At 40.0% G+C, this 17,505-nt stretch overlaps 1 protein-coding gene and 1 long non-coding RNA gene across 14 annotated transcripts in view; one reads left to right on the top strand and one right to left on the bottom strand.

Moving 5' to 3' along the window:
• Window positions 1–17,505, top strand: part of herc1 (HECT and RLD domain containing E3 ubiquitin protein ligase family member 1) — a 281,806-nt gene that overhangs the window by 162,232 nt on the left and 102,069 nt on the right. For 5 of the 8 annotated variants that reach the window (XM_059946004.1, XM_059946010.1, XM_059946006.1 and 2 more), the window contains 5 exons: window positions 2,217–2,323; window positions 2,542–2,649; window positions 7,558–7,734; window positions 7,882–8,121; window positions 9,623–9,706. In XM_059946004.1, the coding sequence (XP_059801987.1) occupies window positions 2,217–2,323; window positions 2,542–2,649; window positions 7,558–7,734; window positions 7,882–8,121; window positions 9,623–9,706 (716 nt within the window). The remainder of the gene's footprint in view (window positions 1–2,216; window positions 2,324–2,541; window positions 2,650–7,557; window positions 7,735–7,881; window positions 8,122–9,622; window positions 9,707–17,505) is intronic. The other 3 variants (XM_059946008.1, XM_059946007.1, XM_059946005.1) reach the window with 3 other exon arrangements.
• The window catches only part of LOC132378800 (uncharacterized), a 59,707-nt gene that overhangs the window by 37,707 nt on the left and 4,495 nt on the right, over window positions 1–17,505 (bottom strand). For 5 of the 6 annotated variants that reach the window (XR_009507181.1, XR_009507184.1, XR_009507182.1 and 2 more), the window contains one exon: window positions 3,969–7,277. This is a non-coding gene — a long non-coding RNA (uncharacterized LOC132378800). The remainder of the gene's footprint in view (window positions 1–3,968; window positions 7,278–17,505) is intronic. The other variant, XR_009507183.1, reaches the window with a different exon arrangement.

Raw genomic sequence — 17,505 nt, 5'->3', positions numbered from 1 at the left:
GGGTTGAGTTGAATTGGGGCTGAATTGAAAAGGGTGATGAATATAGGGCTGGTGATATATTTGAATGCACGTAGTATGTGGAATAAGATCTTGTAGTGTCATTAGAAATTGACAGGTTGTGGGCATCAGAGTTGTGGCTGAAAGAAGATCATAATTGGGAGCTTAACATCCAAGTGTACACATTGCATCAAAAGGTCAGGTAGGTAGACGGGGGGGTGGTTTGACCCAGATGGTAATAAATGAAATAAAATCCTTGGGGAGAAGTGACATAGGATCAGAAGATGTAGAACCCCTGTGGGTAGAATTAAGAAACTGGACAGTAAAAAGACCATGATGGGAGCTGTATACAGGCTGTTGAACAGTAGCCAGGATGTAGAAAGTAAACTTCAACCAAAATAGAAAAGTCACGTAATAAGGACAAAGGTACAGTATTCACTGGGGTTTTCAATATCAGGGTAGATCATTAAATGGTGGTTTCATCCACTGTCAGTTTCTAGCTGTGGAAACCAAGGTTTCCAGCCCATAACTGACACTAATGTTGCATGACATGAATAAGCTCCATCTGCTTAATGTTTTGTCACGTGGTTGACCAGTTGGTTAGTTTGTAACCCTTGACTTAGATTAACCATGCTATTTAATAAATTTTAATAGATTTTTAAAAACCTTAAAAATTTAAAAAGATTTGAGTGAGTTAACTGTATTTTCAAAAAATATAAACTATTTGAGACCTGTCTGGGTACATTGTGTTAGGGAAACTAGAAAATAGAGAGTAGTTGGATTTTAGGAAGGTACTTCATTAGGCTACATGCATGTTGCACAAAATTGGGACATCAGAATTTGGGGAATATGTTAGCATGAGTGCAGGCAGTCAGCAGAGCACAAAAAGCTATGCTCATTTTTGGAATGGCTGCACAGAGGACAGGGAAAGGTAACTGGTGTAAGAATCTGCTCACATGACTGGACAATTGGTAAATTAATTTATTGTCACACGTACTGAGGCAGAACGACAAACGTCCATACAGGTCATTTCATCACATTAGTGCATTGAGGCAATACATGGGAAAAGCAATAGTCGCATGCAGACTATAGAAACATACACATAATGCTGGAGGAACTCAGCAGGTAGGGCAGCATCTATGGAGGGGAATAAACAGTCGGCGTATTGGGCTGAGACCCTCCTTCAGAATTGGAAAGGAAAGGAGACCAGAATGAAAAAATGTGTGGGAGAGGAAGGAAGTTAGCTAGAATTTGATAGGTGATTTGCAGCCACTGTGAAGTCTCCTACCCTGATGAAGTTTAAATCTTCTCGTCCCCGGAAGTTCAGTGAGACCCTCTCTCACCGATGTTGGACAACATGCAGTGAGGGAAGTGTTTCATTATCAATTTTAATTAGACTCAAAGCCGACACTTATGTAGAAATGAGAGATAAGTAAATCAAGGGATGTGAAGAAAGTGATAAAGTAATATTGCTCAAGTTCTGCATTATATTGTGATACACCTGCATGTTGGTGCAGGCTCCTGTTTCTTCTGAATAGCAAATATAATTGTTGTGCAATCAAATCAACATGGATTACGCACTTTAAGAAAGTTTCCAGATCAGAGTTTAGTTTCACATTGCAATATAAAACAATTAAAAGATTGTACTGTTGATTGCAATGAAAGATTTTGTGTATGATGGCCGGTCACATCGATGCAGTGCTTAAAGGTTCAAATTTATTTAATAGCATGGTCAAAGGTTCAAAAGTCCAATTTAATGTCAGAGAAATGTATACAATATACATCCTGAAATGCTTTTGCTTCGCAAACATGCATGAAAGCAGAGGGGTGCCCCAAAGAATGAACAACAGTTAAATGCTAGAACCCCAAAGTCCCCCCCCCCAGCTCCCCCCTCCCACACGTAAGCGGCAGCGAGCAACAATCCCCCTTCCCTCCACCAGCAGAAAAAATGCATCAGCACCCACCATCGAGCACTCAAATGTGAGCAAAGCAACAGCAAAGACACAAACTTGCAGTTATCCCAAAGACTTCATGTTTCACCTGGTATTTGACATATTACAGGCTCTCTCCCTCCCCCTTAATAAGGGAGAAGGGGATGTCACCATCTGACTGTATTTCGTACAAATCTGTCTCAGTTCCTGAATTTATTGATGCACATTCCTTCACCTTAGCAAACTGTAATATTAAATAGAATGTCAATACTGCATTTTGTTGAACAGGTGTCCCACTGGCTGGGAACCTAAGAACGAGGCTACTGGCCCTTCATGTTCTGGAAGCAGTGTTGCCTGCCTGTGAGTCGAGTGTGGAAGATGATCAGATGATACAGGTAAACAACATACTTAGAGGAATTCTGTTCTTGAAGCCATAACAAATTTTGTTAGACGTGCTTCTGTAAGGTCCTATGTTGATTTTATTCCTCTTGCTGTCTTATCGGTTAATGTAAAAATTTGTTAATGGATTTATTTATAGAAAGATGATTAGTATAGACAATTAACTAAAGTTCAGGCATGCAATGTTTCCTGTGTGTACTTATTCCTTTTACAGGTCGTGGAACACCTTTTCTTGCTCATCTCGAATTGCATGTGGGAGGCCCCCCTTGCCCAGTCAAAACCTACAGTTCAAGTCAAAGAGAAGGAACAGGTGAAATTACAGGTAGCAGAGCCCACATGTTCTTTTAACGGTTATGACGAACAGTGGGGCTTTCCTTTGTTGCCTGATGAATTGTTAAGTGTATTTAAAATTAGTCTGAATTAGACAAAATGTAAAGCACTGAATGGAAAACTGTAAGGGCAATAAGGACACATTGGAGGGTAAGGAAACTGAGTTAAATGAATTCCACATGAAATAATTGAAACTGAATATTGGGGGTGGAGAATGACAGGTACGTCTGTAACGTTGGGAGCCATATGAATTCTAACTCCTTGAATCTGTACTCTATGTGGGTGCTAGCCAGTGGCAAATGTAAAGCCATATTAAAAAAGACAAATACAGAGACTGGAAAATGACTGTTTTCAGGTTAGATTCTGAATTGACAATATTTACTGAAAAACTAAGATAAGCAAATACTTTAAAATATAAATTGGAGGAGAATTAATTAGCAAAATACTGAGTTGAAAATGGTAAAATTAACTTAAAACAATGTGAAATACAAAACAGTACATCAAAATTCCAGACCAATTTGTTGATGATTTTCATATCTTAACAACTTAAGAACTTAAGTATTTCTCAATACACTTGGATTCCAGTGGGTCTGTTAACATTTTAAAAATTAATGCCTGTGCTTTAAAGTTATTAGTAGTAAGAAAGGCACCATCTTCAACTTTTGTTGCTCTGAGTTGGATATGGTGGCCCCTACTTACAAGGTGTCTGAGGGGGAATGTGATCTCTTCCTACCAACTGGGACGTTAGAAATGTGTACAGCAGGTTGTATAGAATTTAATGATTGATGATGCAAGGATGAGGAATTGCAGTGGAGTGGTAGGAGAATAGAACACTGGTATTAGGAAGGAAGAAGAGAAGGGTGTGACAGCAGGACACAGAAGTGAGATGTCCACACTTGTGGGAGCTGAGCATGGAATTCCAAGCGCTCCATCCCAGACAACATTCTGGTGAATCTCCTCTGTGCATTTCCCAGTTTCAGATTTTCCATATATTTTGGTGACTGCATCACAGACTGGTATGGACTCATCAATCCCTAAAACAGAAAATCCTAAAAAGCAGTGGATACGACCCATGGGTAAACCCTCCCCACATTGATCACATCTACATGGAGCATTGTCACAGGAAAGCAGCATCCATCATCAGGGTCCCCCATCACCCAGGTCAAGCTCTCGTCTTGCTGCTGCCATCAAGAAGATAGTTCAAGAGCCTCAGGAACAGTTATTTCCCCTCAGTCATCAGTGTTCCGAACTAGAGGGGATAACTTCACTCAACTTCACTTTCCCCATCACTGCCATAAATTATGGACTTACTTTCAAGGATTCTTCATCTTGTGTTCGTGCTACTTATCGCTTATTATTTTTATTATTATTTCTTTTCTTTCTTTTTGTATTTGCACAGTTTGTTGCCTTTTGCCCCTGGTTGACCAATCTGTTGGTGAGGTCTTTCATTGATTCTGTTATGGTTATTGGATTTATTGACTTTGCCTGCAAGAAAATGAATCACAGGGTTATATACGTACTTTGGAAATTAATTTTCTTTGATCTGCACACAGTGCTCCACTGTTTCACATAGTTGGAGTAGGGCCTCTCTGCTCTTGTGTTCAAAGTCCTAACTAATGAAGACCAGTATCTTATAAGCTTCCTTAACCACGTTATTTGTCTGTGCTGCACCTTCAAGGATATTTAGTCTTGCACACCAAATTCCCTCTGTTCTTCAGGACTTTCATGGTATATGCCCTATCTTCATTAATGCTGCCAAAATGCGTCACCTGTCACTTATCAGGATTAATCTCCAACTCTCATTTATCTGCCCATTTCACCAGCACATCAGTCATCAACATTAGCCTTAACCCAACTACTTTCCGCTCCATCAACAACTCCACCAACCTTCATGTCATCTCTATACTTACTGATCATGCCACTTACATCCACATCCAATTGTAGCCTCAGTTGGTCGGGGTCAACCAATAGGCAAGCCAGCGCAATATGATATAGAGAGCAAGCTGTTCTCTCTGCAGCAGGCTCCCCTTTTCCTGATGAATGCAAAGGAATGGTGGAGACCAATAGAGTTTGGCATTAATAGCATCAGAGTTGCCAGTTATCATTAAACTCACAGTGGGGCTGCCTTATTGATTCTAGCTCCAGATTTTACCTCAGGATTTATTCCTGAAGCCCTCCTCATAGCCAAAAGGCAGTGGAAGTTTGAGATCAGAGTTTTCCTTCGCTTAGATGAGCTGCCAACCATGGCTGATGAGACACAACTGCCCACACCAACTCGTTTCAAAGTGGCAGTAACCTGCCTTTGCCCCTTCTCTTGTTAGTAGAAATGGTTCTTCTGGGCTTAGTAGCTTCACATGAACACCAGCTGCTGGACTTGGTTGTCAGAGGCTATTTAAGACACGCACCACTTGGAGCATTTAATAGGTAGCAGCTTATCCCCACTACCTCCCCCCCCACCCCCCCACTGACCCACCCAGCTATGACAACCTTAAGGAACCACATCCAAATTATACAAACAGCAAGTGTCCTAGTACTGATCTTTGTACATCGCTGGTCACAGGCATCTGATCACAATCTTCTGACTTACTGCTGTGCCAATTTTAAGATCCATTTTGCCAACTTGCTTTGGATCACATAAACCCTCACCAATCTCCTATGTGGGATTTACCTCCTCAAAAACCAATTCAGTCAGATTGGTCAAAGCTATACTGACTATCTTTAATTCCTGCTTTTGATCCTTTATCCCACCTGTCCCTCAGAATCTTATCCAACAATTTCTTTACTACTGATATTAGCCTCACATGTCTGCAATTATCAGCCTTTTCCCTGTTGCTCTCCTTGAAGAAGGGGACCACAACTACCAACCTCTACTCCAGGGCGACGTGGTAGCATAGTGTTTAGAGCATTACTTTACAGCACCTGTGATCACTTGATCAGGGCTTAGTTCCTGCCCTTGCCTGCCAGGAGTTTGTATGTTCTCCCTGTGACCACGTGGGCTTCTACCAGCTGCTCCAGTTTCCTCGCACATTCCAAAAGTGTACGGTTAGGGTTAGTGAGTTGTGAGCATGCTATGGTGGTGCCAGAAACATAATCCACTGATTTGATTTGATGTAAATGACACATTCCACTAAATGTTTCAATGTATATGTGACAAATAAGGCTGATCTCTTTTCTTGATACTGTGTGATCAACGAAGATTTAAAAATCTCACCTGGAGCCTCAACAATCTTCCTGACTAGTTAGGAGATTGTGCCAGAAAAACAAAAGCCTGCAAGCCCATTTGGATTTGACCATGTCCCCTGAAACCCCATCTATAACTTTTCAAACCAAAATGATCATAACGCCTGAGATGAGGGTCACATTTAAAAGTTGGTAAATTGGTTTATTATTGTCACATATTGCCAGGTATGGTGGAGAAGCTGTACACTGTCCATAGAAATCAGTTCATCACAGTGGGGCACTGAGGCAGTGCAAGGTGAAACAATAAGAGTGCAGAATAAAGTGTTACCTTACAGAAAAAGTAAGATAGATAGACAGGGACAAGGTCATAGCAGGAGACACTCGGTGACCTCTTCATTAGATAAACCTGTACACCTCCGTGTTAGTGCCAATATCTAATCAGTCTGTCACGTGGCAGCAACTCAGTACATAAAAGCATGCAGACATGGTCAAGAAGGTTTAGTTAGTATTCAGACCAGACATCAAGAGTGGGGAAGAAATATGATTTAAGTGACTTTGACTGTGGAATTATTGTTGGTGCCAGACAGGGTGGTTTGAGTATCTTAGAAACTGCCAATCTCTTTGGATATTTCATACGCAATAGTCGAGAGGTAGTCTAGAGTTTAGAGGGTGAAACAAGAAAGAAAGAGCATTAAGTGAATGGCCATTCTGTGGGCAAAAATGCCTTGTTAATGAGGGAGGTCAGAGGAGAATGGCCAAACTGGTTCAGGCTGACAGGAAGGCAATATTAATTCTCATAACCTTGCATTACAACAATTATGTGGCAAAGAACATCTCTGAATGCACAACACGTTGAATCTTGAAGAGGATGGGCTACAGAAGCAGAAGACCACAATCATGTACTCAATGGCCACTTTATTAAGTGCAGAAGATACCCAATTACTACTGAGTGTAGATTGTAAGGACAAGAGTACACCTTATCATACTAGGGAAGCATCCAGCAATCTGGGATATAGCACTGGGTTAGAAGCTGTCATTGAGCCTGATGCTATGGGCTTTCAAGCTTTTTGTATCTTCCACCCAGTGGGAGTGGGGAGAAGATAGAATGTCCAGAGTGGGTGGGACCTTTGACTATGCCCGGTGCTTTACTGAGACAGTGAGAGCTACAGAATGAGTCCGTGGAAGGGAGGCTGGTTTCGGTGATGTGCTGAGCTGTGTTTTCAACTCTCTGTAGAGTCGTGGGTTGCCGTACTAAGCTGTGGTGTATTTGAGTATGATGCTTTTCAGGATGCAAACACTCTTGACAAGAACATGTACTGTGTTTAACCATAAAGTCGAAGCAGTTAAGCATCAATAGTTGTCACTGCGGCAGGCTGTTTCCCACGTCTTGATATTTAAGCACTGTCCCTCTTCCATCGCCCAGGCAATTAGAGTTTTCCCCTGAAAGACAGATTAACTTGAGTTATATAAATCTGTCCTGTTGTAGAAATATTGTTGCCACGATACTGTATATATGTGACAAGTTCTCAGATGTTGGAAATCCGGAGCAACTCTCAAAGAGCTCCAGGAACTCAGCAGCTCAGGCAGCATTAATGGAAATGAATAAACAGTCAATGTTTTTGAGCCAAGACATTTTTTGTGTTACTGTACATATGATGTGCAATTATTCTTTAATGTGACAAGCTTGCTAAATGAATTTTTTAATTGCAACTCTTACTAGAAGCAGGGGGAAGTAGAAGAAGAAGATGAAAATCTTCCTATCCAGGAGGTCTCCTTTGATCCTGAGAAAACCCAGTGTTGTGTGGTAGAGAATGGACAAGTTCTGACCCATGGGAGTGGTGGGAAGGGCTATGGTCTAGCATCAACAGGGATTGCTTCTGGATGCTATCATTGGAAGGTATGTCTAAATTAAATGCTGAAATTGTAAAATATTTATCTAAATGCAAATAATTTTGAATTCTAGCTCCATTTAAATGGGTACATTACATTGTGTGTTTTTAATGTATATTTCTGGGATATTATACACTCCAAATTTTTTTTCTAGTTTTATATAGTGAAAGAAAATAGAGGTAATGAAGGCACATGTGTTGGAGTATCTCGCTGGCCTGTGCACGATTTCAACCATCGGACTACCTCGGACATGTGGCTGTACAGGGCTTACAGTGGTAACCTTTACCACAATGGTGAACAGACACTGACCCTCTTCAGTTTTACTCAAGGAGACTATGTAACATGTGTCTTGGATATGGAGGCCAGGACAATTTCCTTTGGGAAAAATGGAGAGGTAAGCACTCCCTAAATGTTCTTGGTGGATAAAACCTTAAAATTTATTTCATGCCAGTGAAAGCATTTTACTATTTAAAAAAAATTCCCCAGAGCCCAGACATTTATAAAGGAGGATCACATTTTAGATTTGCATATCTTAACATTTAAAGAACAACTGTTGTAAGAGTTGGTAATCTGTCTTTTCAAGTCTGTTTTGTCATTCAGTGTGGTCATGGCTGATCATCTAACTCAATATCGTGTTCAACTTTCTCTCTGTATCCCTTTAAATTTGATATCCCTTTTAAAAAGTCCAACTGCTTTGACTATATTTATGATTTGGCTTTACCTTCCTTCTGTGTATTCCATAGCTTCACCACTATCTTAGAGAAGAAACTTCTTCTCATCTCACTCATAATTCTTTCTCCTCTATCTTCTGTGATCCTCTGGCCTTCAATAATCTAATGTTTCCAGTCCTGTTAAAATTGTGAAGGTCATGTTGAGGCTCCTTTTAGTCTATTAAACTCTAGTCAATATAGGATTAACTGACTCAATTTCTCTTAAGTCAGTCCTGCTTTCTTAGGAATTGGTTTTGTGCTGAGATTTTAATAATCTGCCACAATTAATAAAGTATACTCATCAGTTGCAGGTCTTGAATTCCCAATTTATTGACCTGGTAGGATGACTTCCAGGTTTATCCTTTCTCCAGAACCTATTCTACCAACTGAGCATTTATTAAGCCAGTGTGGCTGGTTCAACTGTGTCTCCCCTAGCTGAATGGTCTTTTTTAAGTCTGTAAGGATGGTAGAACAGATTGGAAGCTTTGAGTCAAAGTATACAATGATTCCGTACATTAGTGTGGCATTAAGATTGCTTCCAGCTGCAATGATGTGCCTGCTTTATTTCAAAGTGTAGTATGTGTAGGACATAAAGGTCTAGAGAGCTGAGAATTCCAATAATATTTAATAATAATTTTTGTGCAGACAAGCAGTACACTGGCATCTTGTAACTTTCAGTCTGGATACTACTGTGTCTAGATCTTGATACAGTTAACATGGAGAGGATGCTTCCTATAGTGGGAGAGTCTAGAACCAGAGGGAACAGCCTTGGAAATGGAAGGATGTTCCTTCAGAACAGATATAAGGGGGAATTTCTTTAGCCAGAGGGTGATGAATCTATGGAATTAATTGCCACAGACAGCTATGGAGGCCAAGTCATTGAGTATATTTAAAGTAGAGGTCGATAGCTTCTTGATACGCAAGGTTGTTGAAATTACTGAAGAAGGCAGGAGAATGGGGTTGAAAGGGAAAATAAATCAGCTATGATTGAATGGTAGAGCAGACATGATGGGTCAGTTAACATAATTCTGCTCTTCATGTCTTATGGTCTTACTGGCATTTAATTACTTGATGTGCTAGTTCTGCTGGAAATAGCTTATGGAAGAAGTTCCAATTTTTTGCTGTTTGCAAAGTTTACTTTAGCAGCTTTTCTTAATTAACTTCTCATTTTCTTTCCTTTTTTAGGAGCCGAAGTTAGCTTTTGAAGATGTGGATGCAGCAGAACTGTACCCCTGTGTCATGTTTTACAGCAGTAATCCTGGTGAAAAGGTAAAGAGGTTTTCTCAATGGGCAGACATTGTGTGCTGGTGTTTCTCACAATAAGTTAAATGATGGGCAAAATGCTGTATGAAACAGAGAATGTTAACCACCAGATAGTGATTGTGTTGGATCCAGGTTGGATAAGATGTTAAAATGTCACACCTGGACCGGACCCAACTCACTTCCCAGCTTTTGTCTTTTTGCATGGTCCTTCAGGTCAAGAGTACAAGAAAATAAGAGCAGGGGAAGGACTTCAAGCCCTTTGAGCCTGCCCTCTGTTGCTGGCCTCAGTTCCTTTTCTGTGTCATTTCTCCATAACTCCTTTTGTTGCTTGATCTATCAAATATTAATCTACTTCCTCATTACTCCCAATGATACAGCTTCTTATCACTCTGTATACATGTCAGTTTTAAAAAACTGCTCTCTTATAGTTATGTCCTGTTATTTAACTTCCCAGTGGTGAAAACATTTTAACGTCCATGCTCTTAGCCCCCTTAAGATCTTGTATGTTTGAATAAGGTCACCCCTCGCTCTTCTAAACTTTTCAGGATAGCTTGCTTCCACTATAGCTCTGTAGGGTCTTAGAAAACTGTTAATGTCAATGTGTAACCTATGGAGATGGTCACTCATGGGCCAGAGGGTGGTTGAAGGGGTGAGAAATGGAGTGTCTGAGGTGATACAGTCCTTAGGCTATTTATCTTGGGATTTTATGCAATGCTGATGCATAGAGTTCTTGATTCCATCCTGAATAGTCCTTCTCTTTGAGCTGTAGTGAACCAGTGCTTCCAGAAGTTCTGGCCCTGGGCATGTGGGTGATGTGGCCTGCCTAACCTAGTGAATAGAATGAAACCAACATGGGAGAGTTGCTGATATTGGTTTACTTAACAAGCCATGCATTTACAGGGTTCTGCCAAAGTAGCATCAATAACTGTGTAGCTGTTCTCAACGTTGGTAGTTAAATTATCAAGCGTCTGAGGAGGGCACATTAGGCAGAAAATGGTGTTGGGTAGACTGATGGGACTGAAGGCTGATAAATCCCCAGGGCCTGATGGTCTGCATCCCAGGGTACTTAAGGAGGTGGTTCTAGAAATTGCGGACGCATTGGTAATCATTTTCCAATGTTCTATAGATTCAGGATCGGTTCCTGAGGATTGGAGGGTAGCAAATTTTTAAGAAAGGAGGGGGAGAGAAAACGGGGAATTATAGACCAGTTAGCCTGACATCAGTGGTGGGGAAGATGCTGGAGTCAATTATAAAAGATGAAATAGCAGCACATTTGGTTAGCAGTAACAGGATCGGACCGAGTCAGCATGGATTTACGAAGGGGAAATCATGCTTGACTAATCTTCTGGAACTTTTTGAGGATGTAACTATGAAAATGGACAAGGGAGAGCCAGTGGATGTAGTGTACCTGGACTTTCAGAAAGCCTTTGATAAGCCTTTGATAGGAGATTAGTGGGCAAAATTAGAGCACATGGTATTGGGGTTAGGATACTAACATGGATAGAAAATTGGTTGGCAGACAGAAAACAAAGAGTAGGGATTAACAGGTCCTTTTCAGAACGGCAGGCAGTGACTAGAGGGGTACCGCAAGGCTCGGTGCTGGGACCGCAGCTGTTTACAATATACATGAATGATCTAGATGAAGGGATTAACATTAGCAAATTTGCAGATGACACAAAGCTGGGTGACATTGTGAAATATGAGGAGGATGTTAGGAGAATGCAGGGTGACTTGGACAGATTGGGTGAGTGGGCAGATGCATAGCAGATGCAGTTTAATGTGGATAAATGTGAGGTTATCCACTTTTGGTGGCAAGAACAGGAAGGCAGATTACTATCTGAATGGTGTCAAGTTAGAAAAGGGGAAGTACAATGAGATCTAGGTGTTCTTGTACATCAGTCAATGAAAGTAAGCATGCAGGTACAGCAGGCAGTGAAGAAAGCTAATGGCATGTTGGCCTTCATAACAAGGGGAGTTGAGTATAGGAGCAAAGAGGTCCTTCTGCAGTTGTACGGGGCCCTGGTGAGACTACACCTGGAGTATTGTGTTCAGTTTTGGTCTCCAAATCTGAGGAAGGACATTCTTGCTATTGAGGGAGTGCAGTGTAGGTTCACTAGGTTGATTCTCAGGATGGTGAGACTGTCATATTTTGAAAGATTGGAGCGACTGGGCTTGTATACATTGGAATTTAGAAGGATGAGAGGGGATCTAATTGAGACATATAAAATTATTAAGGGATTGGACATGCTATAGGCAGGATACATGTTCCCGATGTTGGGGGAGTCCAGAACCAGAGGCTGCAGTTTAAGAATAAGGGGTAGACCATTTAGAACGGAGTTCAGGAAAAACTTTTTCACCCAGAGAGTTGTGGATCTATGGAGTGCTCTGCCTCAGAAGGCAGTGGAGGCCAACACTCTGGATACTTACAAGAAAGAGTTAGATAGAGCTCTTAAAGATGCAATCAAGGGATATGGGGAGAAGGTAGGAACGGAGTACTGATTGTGGATGATCAGCCATGATCACATTGAATGGCATTGCTGGCTCGAAGGGCTGAATGGCTTGCTCCTGCACCTATTGTCTGTTGACAGGATCACTTCTACCCACAGGCCATGAGCTTTATACTGTACTTAAACTCTGGATCTTCAGAAACTTTTCCTCGAGTGCTTAGGTACTGAAGGTGAATTTCTAATTGGTGTCTGCCTTCAATAAGGTCTTGTTTTGCCCTTGTATAGTCTGGTGCCAGTACTGTTCAGCAGTTTGGTAGTGAATTATTATTCTGCAAGTATTAAGGTCCATGGTTTTGTAAGCATAAATGAGTGTGTCAGTGATGTCCTGAAGTTTGGTACCTGAATTGCACGCATGTGATTAAAATGTCCTTAGCAACAGCTAAGGTGCAGGAGGATAATTAAAGTTGTTGCATTTTTAAGAAACGCTATAAGAATATGCCAGAAAATTGGGCTGGTGAGCCTGACATCAGTAAGTTATTGGAGGATATTCTAAGGAATTGAAACATAAGTATTTGGATAGACAGGGACTGAATAGGTGTAGTCAACATGACTTTGTGCATGGTAGGTCGTGTCTAACCAATCTTAGAGTTTTTTGAGGCTATTACCTGGAAAGTTGATGGAGGCAAGACAGTGGATGTGGTTTAAATGGACTTTGATGTGGTCCCACATGGGAGGTTGGTTAAGTTGTTTCATTCACTTGACATTCAGGATGAGGTAGTAAATTGGATTAGACATTAGCTTCGCAGGAGATGCTGGAGATGGTTGCCTCTTTGACTGGAGGCCTGTGACTAGTGGAGTGTGACTAGGGATCGGCGCTGGGTCTGTTGTTGTTTGTCATACATGTCTGATCTGGATGATAATGTAGTAAACTGCATCAGGAAATTTGTGTATGACACCAAGATTGAGGGCGTAGTGGACAGTGAGGAAGATTATCAAAGTTTGCATCGGGATCTGGATCAGCTGGAAAAATGGCAGATCAAACAATGCAGAAAAGTATAAGATATTGCACTTTGGGAGGACAAACCAGGGCAGAACTTGCACAATGAGCAGTAGGGCACTGAGGATTGTGGGAAAGCAGAAGTATCTGGGAATGCAGATCAATAGTTCCTTGAAATTGGCGTCACAGGTCGTAAAGAGAGCCTTTGACATATTGGCCTTTATAGATCAAAGTATTGAGTATAGGTGTTGGAATGTTATTTTGAAGTTATGTAAGACATTGGTACATAACATAAGAACATAAGAGATAGGAGCAGGAGTAGGCCAATCGGCCCCTCAAGCCTGCTGCGCCATTCAACAAGATCATGGCTGATCCAATCTTAACTCTAGTTTTCACCGAATCCCACAAGGCAACAGTGCCAACCAACAGGGCACCATGCCGCCCATTTTATTTTATTATTCATCCGCCCAAACCCATGTGATCACCTGGGGGACAAAAAAAAACGATTTGCCAATTGAGGAGAAAAAATCTGGAAAATTCCTCTCCGACCCATCCAGGCTATTGAAAACTGGTCCAGGAGATCACATGGCTGATCTAAACCTAGCCTCATGTCCACTTACCTGCTCGCTCAACGTATCCCCTAATGCCATTTTTATCCAGGAAAATGTCTATCTCCATTTTGAATTTATTGAGTGTAGTAGCTTCCACAGCTCTCTGGGGCAGTAAATTCCACAGCCCCACTACCCTCTGAGTGAAGAAATTTCTCCTCATCTCAGTCCTGGAACGGCATCCCCTTATTTTAAGATTATGCCCCCTAGTCCTAGTTTCACCCATCATTGGGAACATTCTCCCCGCATCCACCCGATTAAGCCCCTTCACAATCTTATATGTTTCAATAAGATCGCCTCTCATTCTTCAGAACTCCAATGAGTAGAGTCCCAATCTACTCAACCTCTCATCATACATCAACCCACCCATCCCCGGAATTAACCTAGTGAACCTTCTCTGCACTGCCTCGAAAGCCAGCATGTCCTTCCTTAAATATGGACACCAGAACTGCACACAGTACTCCAGGTGTGGTCTCACCAATACCCGGTACAACTGCAGTAAGACCTCCCTGTTCTTATACTCCATCCCCTTAGCAATAAAAGCCAGCATTCCATTGGCCTTCTTGACCACCTGCTGCACTTGCATACTAACTTTTTGTGTTTCCTGCACCAGGACCCCCAGATCCCTTTGCACAAAAGCACTTTCCAGTTTCTCTCCATTTAGATACAACTTGCTCTATTATTTTTCCTGCCAAAGTACAAGACCTCACACTTGTCAGTATTATATTTCATCTGCCAAATGTCTGCCCAGTCACTCAGCCTATCTATGTCCCCCCTGCAGGGTTTCAATGTCCTCCGCACTCATTACACTCCCTCCCATCTTTGTGTCATCAGCAAACTTTGATACGTTGCACTTAGTCCTTCTCTCCAAATCATTAATATAGATTGTAAAGAGTTGGGGTCCCAACACCGAACCCTGCGGAACACCACTAGTCACCAACTGCCAGTCTGAGAATAAACCATTTATCCCAACTCTCTGTTTTCTGTTAGAAAGCCAATCCTCAACCCATGCCAGAATATTATCCCCAATCCCATGATTTTTTACTTTAAGTAATAATCTTTGGTGTGGCACCTTGTCAAATGCCGTTTGGAAGTCCAAATACACCACATCCACTGGTTCCCCTTTATCTACCCTATATGTTATGTCCTCAAAGAACTCCAACAAATTTGTCAAACATGACTTTCCTTTTGTAAAGCCATGCTGACTTTGCCCTATTAAGCTATGTTTATCCAAATGCCCTGTTACTTTTTCCTTAATTATCGATTCCAACATTTTGCCAACCACAGATGTTAGGCTAACTGGCCTATAATTCCCAGCCTTCTGTCTATTGCCCTTTTTAAATAAAGGAGTTACATTAGCATTTTTCCAGTCTGCCAGGACCATTGCCGAGTCCAGCGAGTTTTGAAAAATTATCACTAATGCATCCACAATCCTGACCGCCACTTCCCTTAAGACCCTAGGATGCAAGCCATCCGGTCCAGGGGATTTATCCACCTTCAGTCCCATTAATTTATCAAGTACCATTTCCTTGGTGATTTGAATTGCAGTTAGCTTCTCTCCCCCTAGAGCCCCCTGTTTATCCAGTGTTGGGATATTTTGAGTGTCCTCTACTGTAAAAACTGATACAAAATATTTGTTCAGCGTTTCTGCCATCTCCATGTCCCCTACTATTAATTTCCCAGTCTCATCTTCTAGGGGACCAACATTTACTTTAGCCACCCTTTTTCTTTTTATGTAACTATAAAAACTCTTACTATCTGCTTTTATGTTTTTCGCCAATTTACTTTCATAATCTATCTTCCCCTTCTTAATCAATCTTTTTGTTATTTGCTGCTGATCTTTAAAAGCCTCTCGATCTTCAATCTTCCCACTAGATTTAGCTACCTTACATAACTTTCTTTTTAGTCGTATACTTTGCTTTATTTCTTTACTTTCTTTCTTTTTCAATCTTTTTATTAAATTTCATATATAAAAAAAAAACAACACAAAATAATGAATAGATTACAGATTCAATAAACTTGAGATTACATTAGTAATAGGATAATAATATCCTATTAAAACATCCATCAACAAAAGGTGCATAAATCAATCAAGTCTATGTAAATATATATGAAAAACAAAAATAATCGTCGAAAAAAGAGAAAAAAAAAATTGAAATTATATATGAGAAAAAATATATAATGAAAAAAAATACTAAACTAACACTAACATGGGCAATAATAACACTTTATAAATATATAAAGGTGTCAAGAAAAGAACTCCAGAACTCCATACCTGAACAAGTATAAGTAGAGAAAAGGATCTGAAATAAGCCAAATTAATTCATATGAAAGTGTCGAATAAATGGTCCCCAGGTTTCTTCAAATTTAATTGAAGAATCAAAGATAGTGCTTCTGATTTTTTCCAAACTCAAATAAGAAATAGTTTGGGAGAACCACTGAAATGTAGTAGGAGGATTTACTTCTTTCCAGTTTTGTAATATAGACCTTCTGGCAATTAATGTTACAAAGGCAATCATTCGTCTGATTGAAGGGGAAAGTTGATTGCCATCTTCATTTGGTATACCGAAAATTGCAGTAATAAAATGGGGTTGTAAATCGATATTCCATACTGAGGAAATGACATCAAAAATGTCCTTCCAATAGTTATGTAAAGTGGGACATGTCCAAAACATGTGAGTCAATGAAGCCACTTCTAAGTGACATCTGTCACATTGAGGATTGATATGCGAATAAAATCGGGCAAGTTTATCTTTAGACATATAAGCTCTATGTACAATTTTAAATTGTATTAAAGCATGTTTAGCACAAATAGAGGAGGAATTAACCATTTGTAAAATTTTTTCCCATTTATCTGTTGATATATTACATCGAAGTTCTTTTTCCCATTCTTGTCTAATTCTATCCGATATTTCTGGCTGTATCTTCATAATCATGTTATAAATAAAAGCTACTAATCCCTTCTGACAAGGATTAAAAGTAAAAATCAAATCTGAAAAATCCGATGGAGTTGAATTAGGAAAAGATGGAAGAATTTTATGTAAGAAATTTCTAATTTGTAAGTATCTAAAAAAATTAGATTTAGGTAATTCAAATTTGTTGGATAGTTGATCAAAGGACATCAAAGTACCTTCAAAAAAAAGATCACGAAAACATTTTATACCTTTCCTTTTCCATATACTAAAAGCTTGATCTGTCAATGAAGGTTTAAAAAAAAAATTACATAAAATAGGGCTGTCCAAAGCAAAGTTTTTCAGATTAAAGAATTTGCGAAATTGAAACCAAATTCGTAGTGTATGTTTAACAACAGGGTTAGATATCTGTTTATTGAATTTGGCTAAATCAATAGGAAGAAAAGAACCAAGAACGGAAAATATAGAATATCCCTTAACCTCACTACATTCCAAATTTACCCACTGTGGGCACACAGGTGAATCCAAATCTAGTTTCCAGTACATTAGGTTACGAATATTATTCGCCCAATAATAAAATCTAAAGTTAGGTAAAGCTAGACCACCATCTTTTTTAGACTTTTGTAATTGCCTTTTGCTTAACCTAGGATTTTTATTTTGCCAAACAAATGAGGAAATCTTTGAATCAATATTATCAAAAAAAGATTTAGGAATAAAAATTGGTAAAGCTTGGAATAAATATAAAAATTTCGGTAAAATCATCATTTTAATAGCATTAATTCTTTACTTAGCCATGGATAACTATTTTTTCTTTTACACCCTTTTTTCTTAAGTGGAATAT

This window comes from Hypanus sabinus, chromosome 21 (genome assembly GCF_030144855.1).
Source record: "Hypanus sabinus isolate sHypSab1 chromosome 21, sHypSab1.hap1, whole genome shotgun sequence".
In the NCBI taxonomy this organism is placed as follows: domain Eukaryota; kingdom Metazoa; phylum Chordata; class Chondrichthyes; order Myliobatiformes; family Dasyatidae; genus Hypanus; species Hypanus sabinus.
This window is presented reverse-complemented; position numbering and strand designations above follow the sequence as displayed.